This window comes from Cylas formicarius, unplaced genomic scaffold, assembly GCF_029955315.1.
Source record: "Cylas formicarius isolate icCylForm1 unplaced genomic scaffold, icCylForm1.1 PGA_scaffold_10__41_contigs__length_53128322, whole genome shotgun sequence".
Classification (NCBI taxonomy): Eukaryota; Metazoa; Arthropoda; class Insecta; order Coleoptera; family Brentidae; genus Cylas; species Cylas formicarius.
Window position 1 is genome coordinate 2587642 of NW_026844214.1, and position 24093 is coordinate 2611734.

A 24093-nucleotide genomic window follows, 5' to 3' on the forward strand; every position below is an offset into this window, starting at 1 on the left:
TTTATAGAAAATAAAAAATTGTGCCGCCGCGTAAAAGGCAATAGCGGGTTAGCTCATTTAAAAATTCTTTTTCCTATTTAAATAATATAGAAACAATTTTTTTTTTCGGTTTTCACTTGATTTTTCGACTTGAAGAATTTTTTTTTGGAAAAACGGGTGTATAGCTTTTGTAGAGCCTAAAATTTGCTACAAAAAGTTCCTATGCGTACACTCTCCCCAACCAACAACTTTTAAGTTCATTTTAAATGATATCAAATCATTTCTAAATTAGGATTTATTATTTTTACATTAAATAGCAATTAATTATAAATAAAAGAACGCTTTACATTGAGTTGTTATATGATTCAAGTTCCCAATTCCCAAAATTATTTTGGAATCAAATAGAGAAAATTATTCAAAAAATATGAATTATAATTAAATGACAATTAATTATAGACATTTAGAAACTAGTCATGTTTGTAATCCAGTGAACACTCTAAAAGTTAGTGAACGAATATAAATTTTAATTAACAAAATATGTAGAAGTGTAATTTTTTATTTTATTCTGGAGTTTCTGTAGACTCATTTTTTTGCATAATTTTTTAAATATTTTATTTATATTTGATTCCAAAATAATTTTGGAAATTAGAAACTTAAATCATATAACAACTCAAATAAAGAGTTCTTTTGTTTATAATGAATTGCTATTTAATGAAAAATAATAAATCCTAATTTAGAAATGATTTGACATCAATTATAATGAACATTTGTTTTCACAGCTCTATCACTTAAAAGCTGTTGATCGGGGAGAATGTACGCATAGGAACTTTTTGTAGCACGCGTTTTTCCCAAAAAATTTTTCTTCACGTCGAAAAATCAAGTGAAAACCGAAACAATTTTTTTTTATTTAAATAGGAAAATGAATTTTTAAATGGGCTAAGCCGCTATGCACTTAAAGCGTTTTACCCGGCGGCATAATTTTTTATTTTCTATAAAGTATCAGATTTTCAGGTAGCGCAGAGAAAAAAATATCGCCTAAAAATGAAGCACCGTAATATACACTGTATACATTTTTTAACTGGACTTACCATCCGTTTTCCAATCGATATTTTCAAGTTTTTCTCTGGTGCTGGTGGTAGATCTCACCGATCCGTAACCGTGATCCTCGGGCAACTCGCTCAAGTCTAGAGTGGAAATCGTACTGATATCGCTCACGTTCCGTCTGTGGTGTCCCTGCCGATTCAACTGCTTTTCCATCTCCTCGCAGTGCTGCTCGAGCCGATTGTATTCCTGCAATAGTTTCTGGTACGCCTGTCTGTCTTTGTCCGACTCGTTCAACAGAAGATTTTTCTCTTCCTCCATGCGTAACTTGAGGTTTTCCTCGACGCCCTTCTCGTTCGTTTTCACTATTTCGTTGATTGTTTCGATTTCGGCTCGTAACTTGGCCGTTTCCTGAGCCCAGTATTCCCGTTGCGTCTCCGCCTCTTTCCTATACCTTTCGTGCTCGTTGATCAGGTCCACTTTTTCCTCCCTCTCGATCTTCAAATCTTCCTCTAATTTCGTAATCTTCTTGTTCTTCTCGATCACCAGAGCGTTCAAGTTTTTAATTTCGATTTCCAACGCCCTGAACGTCACCATTTTACTCCTGAAATTATCAGTTTCGATAACCACTACCGTAGCTATATAGAATATGTCATACACTAGTCAGAGCAGTTGTGACGTATAGTAACGTAATCAAAAATTGTCCGTGTGTCTTAGCTATACAAATAAAATTCCTGTCTCAATTTACGACATGCAATAATGAACTAGATAAAGGTGTCATGCTATGACGTAATTGCAGAAGTGTTCTAACTGGACTTTACAGAAGCACTGCGCATGCTTATAAACAAGGCAGCGTTGCCACATCTACTCGAACCATGAAACAAGTTCATTTTTCATTATGGATTGCTCTATTTTTGGATTCTATGAAAAAATCTGAAACCTGAAGTATTTTTTTCCATTACAGGTAAACAAAATCTATTAACAGCTATAAATTCAGTGAGCGGATAAAATATTGAACAAATTCATTTAACCTATACCAATTTCTTATTTTTTATGAACAAAAGAATAAAAAACAAATTTAAATTTAAAACGAACAAGCAAGTGTTTAGTAAAAAATACAAGATTAAATATTTTTTTAGTAGTTAAGGATAATCCCCATGGTGCATCTTCTAAAGTAGCTTCAAATAACGAACAGCTATGCGTGTATGGAAAGATGGAAGGTATCATGATTATTATGATAATTATATCACTACAGTTTTGTGAAACTATGATGGAAATGTGCAACTTAAATTTTTTTTTTCATTTTTTCTCAGTTTCTTTCTTAAATATCAGCCTGATATGCCACACAGACAGATCTGATTTCAACAGAAGGGTGCGTGAATAATTAAATACGGTATATTTAAAATCTAGTGTGTAAGGAAAAATCACAAAACTTAGATCATTTAATAATATTTTAAATAATCCAAATTAATGAAAATATCATGAGTAACCTTTGGAATGTATTTTAAACCGATTAGTGTTGTCTCAATAAGTTAATGGTGCATATTTTCAACACCTAATAAAATAATTTTTTTCAGATGCCCTGTTTCAATAATATTTTTCTCAACTTTACTCACTAATCTTGTAATAGGTCTTTAAGGATATTTTGCGTTAAACGACGTACAAAATTCTTCTCGAGTTTGGTTTTCATTTTGTCTTCATAGCCAATAAAAATTAAAATTGCAATTCTCTGAGTTTCATAAGATAAGACTTTTTGGTATTGTCAGTTAGAGAAAGGACCAAAGTATATAAAAGTTATAAATAAGCGAGATATAAAACTTTAAAAAAATTAACCACCGATTTTCGGTGGTTAATTTTAACCAACCCAAAATCGTATTTTGGGGTTATTTCTCAAATGTGGATAAAATTCTGTTTTCGAGGACGATAAATTCGAATTTGTAATTATTTCTTGAAAACGTCTATAAACTATAGAGAATTTTTTGAAAAAATTGACGTTTTTTTGACCAATATTTTGTCTCCCGAAACTTAGAATTAAACAACCTACTTTTTTTTATATCTTCCCGAAGGTCTATCCGCAGATAAAAAAAAATTAAAAATATGTATATTTCAGTCTGGTAGGTTATGAAAATGCAGGTTTTGACTATAATCTGCTCAAAATCAAAATGCGAAAACCAATTATTTGTCCCAGAAAAGGAGGTTTTAAGTAAATAATTGCTTTTCTAAGGTAGATTTCGGTAAAATAAAACTCGAAAAAGCCGATTTTGACTAGGAATTTGCCTCGAAGATAGGGGGTCGGCGGATTATTAAAAAAATAGTCGGTTGTTTAATTATAAATTCCTTAGTCCTTCCGGGGTACAAAATATTCGCAAAAAAAAACATATTTTTTGGATAAAATGTTTCATATTTCCGTTATTTATAATTTTAAGTATTTGAAATTTATACCTTATATACTGCATCCTTTCCTCTATCTAAGGATACCAAAAGATCTAATACAAGTTGTATGGTTTTTTGTCGGGGACGGTTTCCGTGGAAGACTGCAATTTTTTGAAAATTATATTAATTATTATTTACAATTAAATGGTGGGAGCTAGATAGGACTTTATAATTTTTATTTATAGGCCTGATTGACCTTAATGTCCAGCAAGAAGTTCAAACTTTTCGAAGCATCGCAGGTATTTTAAAAAAATGAAAACGAGAATTTTTGAGGAGTTTCATAATATCCATGAATTTTATAATTATTATTTGAGAATATTAACTAATTATAGCGAATCGGTGGATGCTTATTATATAGTATTTGGGAATGGACCCCATTCACCTCTAACTTCGATACAAATTTCAATATTTTCGGATAAACGTAGATATTTTAAAATCATATTCACTTTCTTTACTAACAGAAATATAATTGTAACAATTCAAAAACTGTACTGGTACTAGCCACTTGTTCATATCAAAATTAAATTTCTATTTTTGATTTTTTTTTGCTACACGACATGCGTGAAATTTGACGTAGAATTCGAAAATTGATTTAAAAAAATGGTCCTCTAGTAAAAAAAAAACTTGGTAACGATATATACTTTTTGACCCACCTTGTATATTTTTTATTTACTGAAAAAAATGCCGAAGAAAAAATATTATGGACGTGTGTGAAATCCAATATCTGATTTTTAAATGAAACTTCCTGTATTTTATTGCGGGAATAAATTATTCACTCTTGATATAAACTGTTATAATATACCATCATTATTTTGAATCATTTAGTAGGCGAGATAGTTTCACAGTACAAAACTAACCAAAATTTTTAAAAATAATTATTTGCAATGCAAATTAAAAATAAAAATAAATATTCAACAGAAGAAAGTCACCTAAATATATAAAAGATAACATAAAATGTCTTAATAAATTTTCTGTTTCTAGTATGTAATGATTCGTTCTTTTATTTGCAATAAGTTACAGATATGACCATAGCACCATTAGTTTACGTGTATATATTTAGCACAATGTACATAAATTTAATTTAATTAAAATTTAATAAATGATACAGATGCTTGTTGAAAAGCCATAAACCAAATTTTTGATTTTTATCTAAAATGGTTGAAAGATTCTTGATACATGTTCTCTAAAAAAATAGTGTTTATCTCAAAACTGCTCAAAAAGGCAATAATGTATGTGACATAAATAGTTTTTGGATTTTTCATAGAATATTTAAATGTAGCAATATATAGGACGTCTTATTTAAAAAATGAAGTTAGGGTGTGGTTAGCGTTTCAAAAAATAAATAAAAATAGAGATCAGTCTCCAATGGCAGCAATCCAATTATTCTTTCTCTATATACCTCTAATAGAGCATCCAGTTTCGGAAACTCTGTATATTAATTAAGTTTTGCTCGATTATTTAAAGATAAGATAATAAATCTAAAGTTTCTGAGCTTTAAATATATCATCTAAAAACTATCTACAATGCAATATTTTATAAATTTTCATACAAATAAATTTTACATCAGATTTTTAATAATTATTTTATTTATTGTCTTCATTTTAGTCAAATAAAATGTGTTCCTACTCTGCAGATGTTAACTGAAATTGTTATATTGGAATATATGGGAATCAGTCCTTTAGCTCCGCCCCTTTCAAACAATATATAAGCAGGTACAGAGATGAATGATCAGTTAAACTCTGAACATCCAAATTTTGATTTATAAACAATGGAATTTTCAGGTCATTATTATAATTGCAAAAAGTTGAATTCGAATTAACTTCAAAAAGATTAGGTTAGAAAAAGCAGAAATTAAATAAGAGGTGCAAAACAGACGGTTTTCGCTCACTTTAATTCGATGACTTCGTTTTTGAAACCAAGCAGTTCGTTATTTGTTTTGTTGACTTCGTCGAATTTCTGCTGCAGACTGATGATTTTGTTCTCGAGTCCTTTGTTGAGCGACTTGACATGCTCGATGGATCGGGCCTCGATCCTCAACTTCTTGTATTGACGTTTGGCGAGGTACCTTCTAATCGCCGCTTGACAAACGACGATCTGCCGCTTCCGTCTCTGGTATTCTTTCCTTGCCAACCAGCCGCGCACGTGTTTTTGTATAATTGTTGCCTGAAATTGTTGAGAAGGTATCAAACGTTGACACGACAAACAGACAGTGCGTATTATTAATCACAGTAGGCTATTCGACAGTGTTAAAAATATTTTTTTACGTTCTCATAGATTATAAGTTACAAGAAATTCGTTTTAAAGCTGCCGTCACGTGATCGAAACAGGTCCTGATTTGCTAAATGTCCAATGACGTCACATTTCATTCGCATTCGCTTCCATTTCATTATTGGGGTGTTTACAACTGTAACAACAATCGTATCGACTCATTTTTGTTAATTTCGTGGGAGTGTTTTTAGAAAATAATCCCGATTTTTACGCTGTTGAGCATGGTAATAGCGAAGTATAAAAATAAATAAAAAGGTTATACCTATTCATAAAAATGCGAGAACTAGTGGTTGCGATGTAGCTAAGGCTGTGCGTGGCCGATAATATTTCTAAAAATTGTGAGCTCTTAATATTTGTACTGCGCAGCTTCCGCAGGTGTTTGTAAGCAAAGCCCTTTTGATGTGGACGCATGGGCGAAGTGAGGAGGTTAAGTGCCACTGGAAGAAACCTACACTATCCAGAGTTGAAGCACATTAAAATATATCACTGTAAAGCAATTATGTAGCAAAAGAGTTCAACAGGCCAGTACCAACACCGGAATCCTTCAAGAGTTTTTAGAAGAGCGAAAGAAGAGAAAAATATCGAACTATGAACTATTGACATATCAACACGAGTTTACACACAGCGAAGTTTGGTAGTTTTCTCTTCATCATTTCTTTATTCCGGCAATTGAAGATATACAGAATGATGTGAATAAAATACTGAAGTCACTGGGTAAGAAATTGGATCTTAATACGTTCGTATTAATAGAAAATGCAACTCGAATCCAGTACGAAAGTACAACTGGATCGTTGTCGTAATTATGGGTGCCAAGACTGTGCAGAAGATCCTTAAAGTCAAATAAAGTATTGCTCCAATTTGAAGAAAGCTTATTTTTGTGCTGCACATCATGACCTTGAAACATCACAAAAAGTTCAAAGTCCAAAAATTGAAATTTTGTTTTATTATTATTACCTAAAAATCCACTATAGGCATCCTAGAGAGGGGCAAAAAAAGCAATGTGGTTTGAAAAGTTGTTCTAATGTCATAGAAAGCTGCTTCAACTAAAGCTACAGCTTTAAATTAATCAAAAATATCATAACTCGTGACGAAACATGGGTATATGGTTATGACGTTGAAACCAAAGCCCAGTCGAACCAATGGAAGAACTCAGAATAACCAAGACCGAAAACAGCACGTAAAATTGCGCCATTTGCGAGAAGCAATGCGAAGAAAACGATCGGAATTGTGGGAAATCAATTCATGGATTTTGCACCACGTTAAAGCACTTGCTAATTAATCATTGCTTGTGTCTAACTTTTTGGCCAAAAACAAAACCACAATCATGCCTCAGGGACCATAGTCACCGGATATGCCCCCCTGATCCCAAAATTCAAGAAACTCTTGGAAGAAAGAGGGCTTGGAACGATTGTGGAGATAAAAAAAATCGCTTGGAAGAACTCAAGGCTATATTAGAAAGTGCTTCCCAGAAGTGTTTTCGAGGATTTTCAAAAACGTTGGCACAAGTGTATTATATCTGGGAGGGAATTGCCTTGAAGAGGACAACATTACAAAACAATTAACAATTAAAAAACTTAAAAGTTTTTTGAACACACCTCGTACATTCAATTTGAATAATAATAATAATAATAATAATAATAATAACAATATAATAATAAACCGTTTACTTATTTTGAAGTGATCTTCTCAGAAAGAAAACACTGAAATTCCTGCGTTTTGGGAACACTTACAAATATTTTTTGCAGTGTCCGTATTATCGTATTTGTGTACGCTGGTACCAGACACCATTTACAACCCATTTTATGAGAAAAAATTGCAGTAAAAAATAATAAATAACAACTGAATGCTACCACTTGTTGGAAACTTAGCGGTTTGAAGTTTATAAGCTGTTCTGTGACGTCACTGCGGGCGTTTTTAAAATTCCCAATTATATTTGCTAGTTTTTATTAAGATATGGAATGGTGGGTTCCGTAAACCTCACTAAATAATTTGTAATCATTTCGATAAACCTGCCATAAATACTTCGAATGATCCAACGCATTTCGAAAGTTCAAACCACGAAAACAAACTTACCATGGCGTTATATTTCAAATCCATAAACCTAAGTCTCGCCAGGTAACCTCTAGCGTGGGCTTGTATAACGAGAACGCATCTGCGCAGTGAGTCATACTTTCTCTTCTGCAACCAACCGCGAGTATACCTCTGTATGGTAAGCGCCGCCCTCTGCCTTCTGATCTGATTTGCTTTCCTGAAAACAAAACAAGATTGTTTGTAATGTAATATTGTAATTTGTACAAATAACAGATATTTGTAATGTTTTTTTTTTTAATATCTCCCTGTATGATAGACGAAACCTGGAACTCTTTCAAATTATTCCTTTTTTATAGCTTTTTATTAACGGCCAATAATATACCATGAAAACGGCAATGTTCAGGGTCTTTTTGATTTTTTGTCCATAATCGACACACCCTGTACATAATTGAAAAAATGAAGCAAATAGAGGTTTTAGCCCTAGATCTCAAACGTTTCCTGGTTCAAGATTGAAGGCGAGAAATTGTGATTTTCATTTGGATTTTTTCAAATATCTCGAACAGCGTATACGATAGACTAAAATGTAAATAAATACAAAAATTATAGCTCTCGATGTGGCTTATTACACTGTTTAAACCAATTGGCCATATTTTTCACGAATTTTGATTTACGGCTAATAATTTTATAGCGAAAAGAACGATTTTCATGGTCTTTTAGACTTTTGTCCATAACTGAAACACCCTGTATACAATCGAAAAAATGTCTGAAATAAAAGTCATAGCCCTCGATCTCCCGCATTTTATGGTTCTAAAATTTTTCTGATCGGTTGAATAGTTTTTGAGAACATAATGTTTTTCTGGAAGCCAAAATATTCAAAGAAAAGTTTTCAAATTTTAAAAAAATATATTTGGTGATACTTAATTACGCCCAAATTCTACTGCTTAGATGTGGGTATGGACTTTTACTTCCTTGCCAAATTTAAATATAGTACGGAATATAGCTATATAGCTATGTAAAAAAAACTGGCAACAGAATCACAGCCTTCTTGTTATGGTCAAAGGGAGACCAATTTTTAGTTTTTTGCAAATTACCGACGCACCCTGTACATTTTTAAAAAATCATCAAGAATAAAGGTTTTTGATCCGGATCTTTCGCGTCGTTTGGTTAATGAATTTGGTAAATGATTTTTTTCTCGATAACCTGCAAGTGGGGTTTTTAATTCTTAAAAAATACTTCTCGACCCCCCAGCCTCCCCAGTTTCAATAGGCTTCGTTACGGAGGTAAACTCTATATATGTGTCAAATTTCAAGTGGATGGCTTCAAATTTCGGACACTTATCGTGTTTCATAGCGAAGTTCCAAAAACAGATGAAAATCGAAAAAAAAAGATGGATGCCTTGGTTTGATCAGACCCATTTTTTTCTGGTTTGTGTAACTCGTGCACGGCTTAAAAGGAGCCACATTTGAAGATCGCGCTGCAAACCGTTCAAAAGATATAGCCAATTAATGCTAGGTCTACAGAGAAACGGAGAACGGATAACGGAGAACAGAAAAAAAAATTTTTTTTTTCGACACTGTACCAATGGCGGTCCCCTAGGACCTACCGATGTCGAGATATAAGTTTCGTTGCCAAGCGCGTATACTTTCGAAAAATTCGATTTCATCGATTTTTCGAAAGTAACAAGCATAATGTGAACATGTCAAGCCACCGTTGCCAAACTTACCTCCTCGCCAGCAGCCCTCTGGCGTACTTCTGACAAAGCAACGCCGATTTCCGGATCTTGAGATACTTCCTGCGACACAGGAACGCCCTGACTGTTTTCTGCATGATGACGCAACACGTCCTCAACCGTTCCGCACGGAGTTTCTCTAGATAAGCCACTTGACCCGCCCGGAAAAATATCTTCGTCTTTCCGAACTGATACATGTCCGAGTTCTTGATGTACTGCGTCAGGATAATCTCGCAGGTTTTTGCCATTTTACTCCTGTCGATGTCCTTGAATTTGATGAGCACGCGGTACCGATAAAAGAACTCCAGGTAGCTCCACCGGCTCGGAAATCCTGCGGCCGAGATCCTCACCGTTTCGAGGACCCCGCAGGCGCGCAGCTGCTGCACCGCTCGTTTCGCGTTAAAGTTAAACGCACCTTTAGTGTCGTTCGGTTTGATGCAACGCACGTAATGGGGCGTGGTCGCGCTCAAGGTAGTCATTAGAAGATTGAGCGATTCCCTGAACTGCGATCCCACCGATTTTTTGTGGGTTTTCTTCGCTCCCGATTCGGCTTTCGAAGAGACTATCTTGAGTTTGGCGTTAGGTATTTGCAATTTGTGGGCGTCGCTGCCGAACAAACGTCTCAGCAGTTTGTTCCTGCTCGCCTTGACCGCATTGATTTGCTCCTCGATGACTGTGTCGCGGTTTTTTTCGAGGAAACCGGAGCTTTCGTATTCCACCCGGTCGGCGAAGTGGTTGATGGTGAAGCCGGAGGTTCCGAAACGCGTTTTGGCGAAGTGAGAGTATTTCGCGCATTTTGAGTAAAGTTTTTCGGTCCAGGATGCGTCCGTCCCCCTCGGCATCTGGAATTACACGTGGTTTTGTCAAAAAAAAAATAAAGACACGGTGTTGTCGAAACAATTGTCATGTAAAAATAGACAATTTCGTGAAAATGTGAATCATTTTAATGCTAACCAACCCGATTTCTCAATTTTACTGGACGAGAACAGGGGCCTTACATAAAGAGGTCTTTATGAAGGCCCCAAACTGCACCTACCTGTACTTTGCTATTCAAAATTAGTACTAGTTAGTTACTTGCTCGTATTCAAAGGTGTTTTCCACGAAAACTCATTTAAACATGCTGAGTTGCAAAAATAACCACACCACCAAAAGTCTTCCCCCCTCACCCCTATTAACTTGGTGGTTGTTTAATTTACATTTATATATCGATATCGAGTACTGACGAATTATTTTAATGCTAACTAACCCGATTTCTCAATTTGATTGGGCGAGAATTGGGGTCTTACACCAAGAGGGCTTTAGGAAGGCACCAAACTGCACCTTCCTGTGCCTTGCTTTTCAAAATTAGTACTAATTGGTTACCTAATTGTGTTCAAAGCTCTTCACCACGAAAACCCATTTAAACATTCTGAGCTGCAAAAATAACCACACCACCAAAAGTCTTCCCTCCCCTCCCCTGTTAACTTGGTGGTTGTTTAATTTACATTCGGAAAAAATTGTATGATCTAAAACAGTTTTAAACTGATATAGAGTACTGACGAATCATTTTAATGCTAGCTAACTCGATTTCTCAATTTGACAGGACGAGAATAGGGGCCTTACATCAAGAGGGCTTTATGAAGGCACCAAACTGCACCTACCTGTGCCTTGCTATTCAAAATTAGTACTAGTAAGTTACTTGAATGTGTTCAACGCTCTTCATCAAGAAAAATCATTTAAACATTATGAGTTGCAAAAATAACGACACCACCAAAAGTCTTCCCCCTCACTCCTGTTAACTTGGTGGATGTTTAATTTACATTCGGAGAAAATAGTTTTAAACTTACATCGAGTACCGACGAATCATTTTAATGCTAGCTAACCCGTCATTTGAATATTCGACAGACTCCGGTAAGGTTCATGTTGAACCTTTGGAAGAGCATTGTATGGCTAATTTCATCCGATCATACCGCAGGGTAATTTAAAAATATATGGCAAATTTCTCGCAATTTGGTGGAGACAAAAAAACATACACGAAAATAGCACCCTGGGCTTTGGAATGGCTAAAAGGAAATGGAAAAGTGTTTTCCTACCTTGCACTCTTCATCGAGCAGATCCAAAACGCCCAATTTGGCCTCGATCAAGTCAATACACGGCTGGTTATCGTAAAAGTCGATCATCTTCCACTCGATACCCTCCCTGATGTATTCTGCCTGCTCGAGTTTGAACACGTGTTGATTGAACTGTTGCTGCAATTTTTCGTTTGCGTAGTTGATACAGAATTGCTCGAACGAGTTAGTCTCGAACGTTTCGAAACCGTAAATGTCTAAAACGCCGATAAATTTATATCGGGGAGCGTTCGATTCGAGTTCTTTGTTGATCATCAACACTATCCAGTTGAAAAGCTCCGCGTAGATGTGTTTCGCCAGAGCGTCCCTCGAGAACGCAGCTTCTTCACTGGTCATAGGTTTGAGGTAGACGTCTCGCATGGACACCAGTTTTCTGGTCACCAACCATTGCTTAACTTCGTCTTCATCGACCTCGAGAAGGTCGGAGAATATTTTCAAATGTCTATCGGATTTCTGAAAAAGTACCCGGCTAGTTGGCTACTACTTTATTTGAGGAATTGTTGCACTATGTCTCAAACTATATCATCTTGACTTTTGAGGCCAATTAACAATAATAATAGCAATATTTCCCAACAGGCCAGATGACACTTAAAGAAAATTCCAAGATGTAAATCAGGTTGAGAAGTAAATCTTAAAACAAAATTAAACTAACTCAAAACATCTGAACAGGATGCTGAAAATACAAAAAGAGTAAAGAAAAAAAAACAAAAACTAATATTGACAAAAGCAACTTGGTTTCATAAGTAAGCTCTAAACCGTTTAAGAAGTAACCATTGCTGCTCCCCTGCCTAAAGTTCGCCTAACGATATACCGTTTTTACAACACCCGCTTGTTGCAAAGCGGAAGGGCCCATTCTTTTCAGAACGTGTTCCACAAGCCAGGGCCGTATTTAAGATGTTAATCGACAAGAACTGTGCCGTGCGGGCTGTTGCATTTTAAGGGTAGGGAAATTTTCTTTGATTAAACTGTTGCACTAATTCACATTAGTGTGCTTTTTATAAGTCTTCCTAAAATAGTCCCTACTTGAAGTACCTCGATTTCAAGTTGAATTTGCATATTAGATAGGTTGATCTCCTGTATTAAAAACACATTAGAAAGCTTAAACTGAATACCAACTTTAACATTTTAACATAATGACTAAGATATTTTCCTACTAAAGCAATATAAAACCTTAAGTAGATAATTGCTGCAACTTTAATACGGTGGAATTGATATGGGGGCAGCCGAATTCCAGTTTAAGAAGAAACAATATCTCGCCGAAAGTTAGTTCTTGGGAAATAGAATTAATTGGAAATGAAGTAGAAAAAATATCTGCTTCTCATTGGAAAAAATGTGTAGAACATCGAAGAAGAAAATGTTTGCAGAAGTCGACCAGTGCCAGAATTATTAATTAATGTGGGCGACGAGCCCAGTAACGATAGTGATTATTTTGTATTATTATGTTATTATTTGTACGAAGTACCGAAGTACGGTTCTGGAAAGTCGATGTGGAATTGCGAATCTATTTATTAAGAGAAACCCAAGTCCTGCGGTTAGACCTTCATAAAAATTTACGGTATATCGTTGCGCGAACTATACTTAGGTCGCATATGGAGGTGTTAATTCTGATCTGACTCATGTGTTATTTGATTGTCCATTATGGCAAGTTTAATACGGTTTAGTTAGTAACGGAAATTTTTCTTCTCCTCTTCATATTGACAATATTCTGTTCCATCTAACCCGGCTTGAATTTGTAAATAGAAATATTTACCGCTTCTTGGAAACATGTAATTTGAAATTGTAGTTAGCTAATGGTAATTAGTAAAGAAATAGGTGCGACATTATGATTAACAACACACATATAGAAACCATAATTAATGAGGGTTTGAATCACTCACAGGAATTTAAAATTGGAATAGACAAAGCAAATAGCTAAATTATTTAAATGTCACAGTCTCAAGATAAACATCAAAATCAGACTCCTTAGTCTTTAAACAACCCAACAACCTCAAACTTCCCAGGGCCCGCTACACTTTCATTAGCTGTTGATGGACCTTTAGCCAGTGCAAGATTCTGGAAGTCGTGACACTCTACAATCTTCCAGAAACAGGCATCCTCCAAGGTATATGGAGGATTACACGACCTAGGGAAATTTAAAAGAGAGGAGTGCGTGGTGTATTGCCAATGAGCTTTTAAGTTAGTCTATGATGGTGTATATTCAGCAAAATTTCCCGCTAAGCGCTAAGTTAGAGAAAATATTAACTTTTTCCCTTAGGTCCGCCCCCCTCAAACAATATATAATCAGGTAGTAAAATTCAGGATTATATACTTTGAGACGCACTTTACCGGTATCATACATCCCTCTTGACCTTGTTCATTTTCTATTTTGACGACGCAATCTTTAAATTGTATGTTGCCCAGGTGTAGCACGCCAGCGAGGATTTTGAAAACGTTTTCCTGGTCGGTTTCGGAAAAGCCGAGCGTGGCTAGCGCTTGGACTGTTTCTTCGAATTGGGTTAAATCGTGTACGCCCGGTACAGTAGGGCTCGAGCCTTGGTTAAGGTAGAAAAATTCATCCGGATGACCTGCAAGAGTCATAAAAAATGCTGCATTGCCGTATCTTTATTTTTCATTCTACAACTAATACCGTTCCTAATTTTGTTTAGTTCTTTGTTATACACGGTGTTGCAAAAAAAACGTGCCAACGTTCAGCTGGAGATTTGCCATTAAAAGAAATTTAAAAAATCATATAAAGATATTAAAATATTTAGTATTTTACATAGATATTTATATTTTATAAATATAAATGTCTAAAAAAACGCCTTCTTACATGGTGGTCAATTTTATCATTTTCTTTATTATTATCTTTTTATAACTAAATTAATTGTATATCAAAATGATTTTTTTTTCGTTTAAAATAGAAACAAGATATTTATATTCAAAGTAAATAACAAAAGTAGAGTACATATCTTTGGCAAAACTATTTGAAATCTTTGTCATCGTAACTCGAATAAAAAAAATGTTTAATATATTTAAACAAAACCGGTTTCTTAAAATTTAACGAACGTATTACAATTATAGAAGTTACCTGCCGACGGCAACAAAACTCGGGTTCGGTACGTATTAAAGGGCAGAACAGTACGGACGGACTCTCAAAGGTTTTGGTAATAATATAATGTTTATATAATGTTTATTTAGGTGGGTATAATCTTATTAAATTACACAAAAATAAAAGAATGACATTAAATTACAATAAATTCATAGCTAGGAATATCTATACATAATTACATTTTTATTCTAAATGTCTAAATCTAATTTTGTTTCACTATCAGAGTCGTCATTATAATAGGATTTGTGAGCCGTTCATTTTGAAAGTGACTTAAGTCCATTTATCTTTAATTTGAAATACTTAAACGTTATGCGTTTTTACAAAATTAAAAATATAGGGAAGATATATAGTTGACTTGCAATGTTAAATCGCATTTAAGGGATTTAATTTTATACATCCTATTAAAAAGTCGATATTATTAAGTGTATATTATGACCTTGCTTACCTTAAAAGGACTTAGGTCACTTTTAAAATAAAAATTTGTTTTGTTACAAAAAGTGAAAGAGCTTAAGTCCGTTACATATAGCTTAAAAAATGGAAAAAAAACATTTAAATTATATTTTGTATATAAGTAGTATAGTGTTCCGGAAGTATATACCGCAATAAGTCCATCATCTATCGGTATTTTAGTGATGTGATTCTTCTTATACTTTTATATAACGATGGCAATACAATATTCCCAAATTTTTTAGGTCTACCCGGACGTGGCAATAAATCCAGAATTTTAAATTCTGCGTTCTCGTCCATGGCTGTTTTGCATAAAATTTTATATGGTTAATTTCTTAAAAATCGCATCCAGCATATTTGAAGCCAGTTTATATTTTCTCCGTTGGTATTTTTGGATCTTTTATAAACTGCTTCTTCCAAGAGTCTTGTTGATATAAAATCATCTTTTTTTATTTCATTTAGTATGAAAGTATTTTTACATTTTTTTATTGATATTATAATAATCTTGTGGCACAAGACTGATTTCTGTCATTAACTGCTTTTAAATTATTTCCTTCACAGTGAAGCTCATAAAAATTAAACATTTTTTTTAGTCAGTTCAGAATGAAGATATTTTCTGTCGGATTATGGTCCCTAGTATAATGGGATTCAAATTTCGGGAAACTGTTGATAAGGTTTTGAACAATCATATTTGCTTCATCACATTTTTCTCGACGACGATCCAGGCAAACGTCCACGTAAATCGTTGAAAACGTTTTTAGATTTTAATATACGTTTCAATAGCCCTTCGCTTATCTAAAGTTCCAAAAGATTTCGAAAATACGTTTTCTTTCTGTATCGTTTAAATTTTTCAAGCAGTCTTTCGTCAATCTTCATTTTGAAAAACTTTAGCAGGAATATTTTTTCCTAATTGAGTATCGTATCTTTTCCCTTAATTCCGTTTAATTTTACGAATTTTCTGAATTTACTCGTAAGTACCACTTCTGTGTTCTCTGAATCCTTCTTTAAAGGTTCTGGTTTGTAAATTCCCATTCTCAATTACTTTCTCTTCCTCTGTTGAAGAAAAATTAAATATTATTTTTTTAAACTTCAATTTAATATCAAAACGTAATTTAAATTACCCTCATTACTGCTTTCAATATTTTGGGCCGCACTTTAAAAAGTGGACTTAGGTCACTTTCAAAATTACGATTTTCAGTATGGAAAATGTACGTGATATAAAATTTTCAAATGTACTAAGTATATTTCAATACCGATTTATTTTTTTGACAGTTCGGCATAAATTATAAATGTCACAAGTGCCAACTCTTATGTTTTGTATAGAAATGTAAGAGTCTTCAATTTTTATAATGTGCTGTACTGAATTTTTTATCAAATTTATAACACTGGAACTTAAAGTAGGGGTAACATTTTCTGATCTAACCTTTGATTTTACTTGGTTCTACAAATGCTCTATGGGGTTAAGCATGCAATGATATGAAGGAAGACATAAAACAGTATGCTCATCCTGTTGAGCCAAATGATACATACTATTTTTTAATTGCATATGAATTTAAGACTTCCAAAAGTTTCACTTTTTTGTAACTGAATTAAAAATATATATCATTTTCTAACAAATATTCCTGGATATCAGTTTTTGAACCTGACGAAGCTTTGAGTAGCAGACGGCTGTGATAGCTTGCATTATCCATGACAATAACACTTTTTTTGGAAATATTTTTTAAAACATTGTTTTGAAACCAATTTTCAAAAAATTCGGCACTTGCATCCTCATGATAATCCAAGCTAGAATCCTTAATATCCTTTGCAGACAATAGCAAGCATTTTGGGACAAATCCTTTTCTGTGTATTATGGTGATGTGTTTTCTTTTGTTTGAAGTTGCTTTCGCCAGACAGTTTTGCGTAATCATTACTATTTGCTTTTTGTCTATTTTGCGGTACTTAAATCCCATTTTACATATAACTAAAATATTTTCCTATCTTCGGATAATATTTATATTGCTTTCATCTTCTTCTAGCTTCTTTTTTAATTTATCCAAGGTAGGAACAACTTCGTTTTGATAAAGACAATATATTTTCCTTCTTATGTCCTGATCACTACCGTTCATTCATTTTCTTCAATTCTCCACTACTAATAACATCCCTAATGTATGTAAAATAAATAATAATCATTAATGTGTAATTTTTGCTAGTAGATATCAGTTTCGTATAAAAAATTACACAATAATGATTATTATTTATTTTACATAGTATATATAATAATACCTACTTATTTTTCCTTTAATTACTTTCTTAATATTAATAAATATACTTTTTATATACCTATGAATATTTAAAAAAAAACTACCTTATCGACGATCGACAGGTTTCTTTTAGAGCTTCTGATTAAAGTTTCGTACACATTTTTCACAACCTGTCTTGCATCAAGCGACATTGTTATATTTTCGTAAAATAACTTTTTCCAAATGCACAGTAACAACGATTATTCAACACTGCCATATATGGTCAACACTCAATGAATATATCAGAAAGAACGAAATATTCCCGGCCCATCCCTGCCTTATCACTCAAGTAAGAATAATTTTTTTGTTAATGGCTTTACCCAATAACAATAGACGATGAAGATTGAGACAGGCTATGCCATTATCTGGCTTTACTTTCGCATTGAAATATATTGCCAAATTTGATTGAGGCAACCTTGAGTCATCTATTTTGTGTGCGAATAAATAAATATTTATCAACAACGAGATCGATCCATAACACTAATGATTTTTTCACAAAATTTTGAATTCCTTTTATAATGAACCCTTTTTCAACCGAACATAATCTACATATTTAGAAATTACTGAACTGGCTAAGCGTATCTTTGATATTTTTCCCATAAAGGTCTGAACAAGAATATGAATGTGTAAAAGAGTCTTTGCCAAGGGCACTTATTTTAATTTTTTGAGTGTAATAAGTAATGTTCGTGAAATCGCAATTTTTATTGCCTTTAAGGAAAAAAAATACAAGGTGGAGTGAAACAGAGTGACAGTTGCAAGAATTTAAAATCAAAACGGCAATGATATCGACAAAGACTTGAGGTTTTATCGCCCTATGACGAAACAAATGTTTAAGAAAATCTAAGCATCAAGAAGTTGAGAAAGCACTTCTAAATTGGTTTACTCAAGGGAGGGAAGAAAACGTTCCTATAAGTCACAGTGTATTTACAAGAAAAGGCAAGTGAATTGGGAACTAGGATTGAAAAAACAGAATTTGACAATTCTAGAACGTTTCAAAAAGAAGCACAAAATCAGGAATGGAGTGGAAATGAATTCCGTGTACGATCGGTTGAACAATGTATGGCCTACCCTTCGAGAAAATTACGGTTACCACGATATTTTTAATGCAGGCCTATTTTATAAAATAACACCCAATACAACACTGACATTTCTTGGCGAATAATGTCCCGGAGGCAAATGATTACAATTCTAATGGCGGCCAAACACGTCTGGAACAGAAAAAACAAAATTGTTGGGGATAGGAAAATCTACTAATCCAAGATCTTTTAAAAACAAAATTTTGCTCATAATGTATAAAGCAAACAGTAAAACTTGGATAACATCAGAGATCTTTACAACTGAGTTACATGAATGGGATGAAGAATTGAACATGAAGATAAGGAAAATTGTCCGGCACAGCCACTTAACATAAGTTTGAAACTTCAGTCAATGGATCAAAGAGTAATATATTCACTCAAATGTCTATGTTCTATAGATCTCTTTTACGCCGTAAATTATATTCATATGGCTTGGCAAATGGTTATTGTACAACCAAAAATATAGTGCATGTATTGTTTTGTACACAATATTATTTGCGGTTGCTATAAAACAAACTTCTCAATTTATCGTATTGGCCAACGCGAAGAAATGTTATTATAGTACGATCAAAAATATAGTGCATTTATTGCTTTGACATTTAAAGTATTTTACAATACCTTAACCGCAGACCTTCGCAGAACCGTGGTAAAAAACATCCCAACAGATGTTTATTCTGCATTACGTAGGTCTTGCCTGAGATGGACCGTAACCGTGATCATTGCGGTAAGTACGCATTTATGTACCGGAATCTCAAGCTTTGGCCATGCAAGGCTGTTTTCACTAGATAGTTCAAAGGGCAAGGGTAAGTACCTGTGCTTTATTTATCTTACAGGTAAGTTTGATAATAATCATTCTTGTCTTCTGTTCCTATCGATTAACAACATTCTTATCCTTGTATGTTTGTGTCTTCTACATAGTTCTCCGATTTGTAAACAACAACAGTCTTTTTTCGATTATATCGAAACAGATAAATATTTACAGATACAGATAAATATTTATTACAATCTTACAATTAACTATTTTTTGAAGGTTCCTGTTTTCAAACTTTTTAAAATGTTTAGACCGTGGAATGAAGCTGATGTTCCCCTGCTAGAAGAAGACATGGCAAACGAACCATTTGTTTTCGGATGCTAAACAAATTGTTTTGAATGTATACAATTTAAAAAATATATATATTCCTCTTATTACGACGGTCGTGGAATGGTTACGGGTAAGCGTCTGCTCGGCAGAGTGTTCTATAAGGGGCTGCGGTTTTGGAGTAATAAACAGTAGGCAAAGTTAATCACCTGGTCGGTTGTAAAAGCACTATAATTCTGGTCGAAGTATACTAGTAGTGTTGGGGCTGGTTAATTGACCACTTTTTAAATGACTTTTAAATAACATCTTGTAATTGTAGAGTGTTATCTATCATTATTTAATAATAATATGTATTTTATAATAAATTATTATGCCTTTGTGATACCCAATTTGTTAATTGATTGATGATTAATTAATTTTTGTGTGTCACCGTTTCCAATAGCAGTACAGGGAAGACCATAACGCACATACCTAGTTGAAAATGTGGAAATTTTTGTCTAGCAGCGCATAACTGGTAGAAGATGTGGTAGTTTCTTTCCTCCGGGGCCTGAAAAACCACCCTCGACTTTTCCAAAAGATAGGTCCTCATAGACGCGCCGCTGATATTAAATTGCTTGTTGAACTGCAACTCGATAAATTTCCCAAATCTCGAGCTGTTATCGTTCCGAGTGGTTTTCGCGTTTCCAATTGCCTGAAATTAGTATCATCACCTGTGGTATAGCAAAATTAGTAAACAGAAAAAATACGACAGACCTCCATGATCGGGCTACTGGCCAGTACTTTTCTCTCGACTTGCGTCTCAGTCGCGTTACCCCCCACCGCAGCGAAATACCTCATGGCATATTTGGCCGAAACAGTTTTACCTGCACCGCTCTCACCAGACACTATAATACTTTGGTCTTTTTGTTCTCTCTCCAATTGCGTATAGACTTCCTCCGCCACTGCGAAAATGTGCGGATCCAAGTCACCCATCGCCTGCCCTCTGTAAGTCTGGATCGTATCTTCATCTGGTAACGAAATGTGAGAATTGTTATACAAAAAAACCACACTGTATACTAATTTTTAGACGCTAATACTGTATGCTGATGACATGAAACATTTCTACTGTCATTGATTGCTTGCTTCACAGTTTGCCCCTTCATGTACAAAGGCTTCAAGCACTGTATGAGGGTGATGAGAAATTGAGAGTAATTTTATGTAACCAAATTTTAAGAAAAATTCAAAATTATCAGTAATTCTTAAATGTCATCTTGTTCACTGACGATATTGCACTCATTGAACATTGAAAACCCACATGGAAAAATTAAAGGAAAACATCAGCGCCGGTTTTCTTTAAATTCGTGGCATGGATTATAGGAGACGAATTACGCCTTTTGCTGGAAGAGGTACCCTTGCGGTGGACACAAAACGTGTGGTTAACGCAAGATGGCGCTCCACTTCATTCTACATTGGCAGTACGAAGGTATTAAAATTAGGCATTTGAAAATCGATGGATAGGTCCTAGACTTTAATCTGATGGACTTTTGTGGGGGGAATTAAATTCTTTAATATATGAAACTACGACAAAAAATGATAAACTTCGCAACCGTCATTAGAAATAGGTTAGGTGTATTTTTTCGTGTTCGACAACATTTTTTAAAATGTATAAGAAAATGTTTAGAAATGAACGGTGGGCATTTTATATGTATACTGTTTAGTCCCGGATTATTATTAATAACTTTTTATTTTCGAAAATGTTAAACGTATTTATGTTATTTAATTTAAACATGTTATTGTATTTACTTATGACATTTTTTTACTTTTTTAATTTGTAGCATACTGTTTTGCAAAATTTAGTGCACTTATCTACTTAATACTAAATTATGTGCCTTTGAACTCTTATTAAGAACAGAATTTCTTCGCAGTGCCCATAGCCTTTTCTTTTTTAAATTTAAACATAAATCACTCGTTTTGGTGGCACGAGAAATATATTACTTTTTTCGAAAATAGCGTCAAAAAACATCATCCAAAAGCAAGAAACAAAATTTATAATACGATAATAAATCAGCATAATAAATAAAATAAAATAATTTTTGAACTGCTTTTCTTTTAGTCCCTGAACATAGTTATATTTTAGTTTCTGAACTAGTAGAAAACGATATACGTTTATTTCTATTACAATCATTACCAAAATCTTACCATATATGGGGAGATCATCATAAGGATTGATTGCAACCAATACGATCCCGCAATACGTGTAAATGTACTTATTTTGACAAAACCGAACCTAAAACAGCAAAGATTAAATTAATTTCTCTAGTTTGACGAGAAAACGTAAATCAAAACAGGATAACAATATCCATTCTTTGATGGAGATAAAAGTCTAAGATGAGAAACACTTAATATCTATTGGTTTGATAGCATAGATTTCTCACAGAAAAAAACTAACTAACCAAAACTAAACCAACCTAACCTAAGTTGCTTAGTTTTTGATATAGGATGTTGAAGTTTATAGAAAAAATGAAGAACCTTTTATGCAGCGCAAAGATTTCTAATTTTTATCTTAGAAACGCAGCTACGTTAATCTTCAATCTTCAAAACAAGATATTTTTACTTGAAGAAACAGACATTTTTGATTGATAAATATGCCTTTGTTTGCCTAACCAAATTGAAGAAATACTCATTAGTTTATATTAATGCAAGGTTTTGCGTATACAAAAGAAGTTCAATAATGATAAATTTTAGCAACTTAAATTTTACATTAAGATTTTTTCTTATTGTATTATATATATTTCTTACTACTTTTACGTTAGTTCAAATTCCCTACGCATAATGAACGCTTCATGGAGGACAAAATAACAAAAAGGGTGGCAATACTTACCTGGAGGTTATGGAGGACGCCGGGTTCGTGGAGGTATGACAAAGCAGTGAGATCGTTTTCTCCAATAAGTATGTCAGGGTTCCTTAAAAACGGTAAATCCTGTTCCGATTTTAATTGCAACGTTTTCTTCTGCCCATCCTCATCGATTTCCACTAGCAATGATTTTTTGGTTGCGTCGTAATTTTCCAGAAGCTTCGCCCCTTGCCAGACGTGTTCGGGGTGCGGCACCCATACCCTCGTTCCCTGGAATAAATGTGCGTTGGATAAGTTTTTAAGATTTTCCTTTCGTTAGTCTACAAACTGGCAAGGATGTAAAAAAAAATAATTCGTACCTTTTTTTCAAGAATACAATGATATTAAGGATTGATTCCATTGATAATTAATAACGTAATTAGTAGCGAAGACGGCAATTCCGTAATAATAATAATAAAGTTGGGGATTTTCAAAAGGAATTTATTCAAACTCATCATCTTAGCGCCATCTTTAAATGAGACGTGTAATTAAGTAGCTTAAACCGGGCCGCTAGGGATCGCGTCAATCGATGGCGCGTCCAACACAGATGCCCTCTGCCCATCATCATTAAGCCAAATTTCTTTTTATTGTGTTATGTATCGGCAGTAAATTTCAAAGCTTACATGAATAATAAATTGCATTGTGGCAATCAAACCGTACCTTAACGGAAACGAGGGCGTTTTATTGAACTAAAGGGAAATTTTACACGTATACCGGTAAAAAAACTAGATGATCCTTCGAAATCCAGCGCACACGCCAACATCTTTATTTCCACAGAGGTCAACTAATCTAAATATTGATGAGTTTACAGGGTTGCAGGTTGTCTATTGTCATATATGAAGTGGATATTTTGAATGTAAGTTAATACAGGGTAAGCAGAAATGAAGTACAAATATTAATTTATGAAAAACGTATTGGCATTAAAAATAAAGCGATTTCGTATGAGGTTGTCTATTCCGGAAATTTATAGTTTTCGTTTTTCTATTGTAATAATCCTATAATATGGCTGTTAAATTTTATTATTTGTAAAAAATTATTATAAACAAAAATCCAAAACTTAATGTATTTTACATAACTTCAGCGATATAAGTTGTATATATAAGTTTTAAGTTTCTAACTGGTGTTCCGTAGAGCAGCACTTCAATTTAGAAATTTTTTTGAGCTTCGGTATCATGGCCAACTAATAAAACTAAACAGCCACTATATTACACTTAAATTATAAAATCAAATGTTTAATCGAATAAAACTATAAAGATAGTCAGTTTTAGAATTACATTTTTGTACTTCGTTTTTGTTGGGTCTGGAAAAACGTCGACTCAATGTTTTTTTAATAAATTATTGTTTGCAGATGAAGTAACTTTTACACGCAGTGTATAACTTTAGAAATAATTTTTTTTTAGAATAATTGATAATTACATGTTAGGACCCATCGAACTACCACCTAATTTAAGGCTCTGCCACAATTTTTTGCAAACTCAATACGCCCATTGTCTGGATGATTTATCGTTAGAGTTATGAAGAATTTTCACGCAAGATGGCGGCGCACTTTTCGAGACAGGTAAGAGACTACCTAAATAATCATTTTCCTTATCGTTGGATTGGTGGGAGTCAAACACCTTGGTCGCCTAGGAGTCCAGATTTCAATACTTTTTGTGTTTGTA

General features: G+C 33.8%; 1 protein-coding gene across 2 annotated transcripts in view; it reads right to left on the reverse strand.

The window, feature by feature from the left end:
• LOC132698573 (unconventional myosin-Va) overlaps positions 1–24093 on the reverse strand; it is a 53582-nt gene that overhangs the window by 12531 nt on the left and 16958 nt on the right. For both annotated transcript variants that reach the window (XM_060664760.1, XM_060664753.1), the window contains exons 2-11: positions 22421–22663; positions 21739–21826; positions 20314–20567; positions 20032–20251; positions 13915–14153; positions 11554–12042; positions 9476–10323; positions 7795–7969; positions 5342–5616; positions 1068–1624 (exon numbers count right to left, since the gene is read on the reverse strand). In XM_060664760.1, coding sequence (XP_060520743.1) covers positions 1068–1624; positions 5342–5616; positions 7795–7969; positions 9476–10323; positions 11554–12042; positions 13915–14153; positions 20032–20251; positions 20314–20567; positions 21739–21826; positions 22421–22663 — 3388 coding nt within the window. The remainder of the gene's footprint in view (positions 1–1067; positions 1625–5341; positions 5617–7794; positions 7970–9475; positions 10324–11553; positions 12043–13914; positions 14154–20031; positions 20252–20313; positions 20568–21738; positions 21827–22420; positions 22664–24093) is intronic.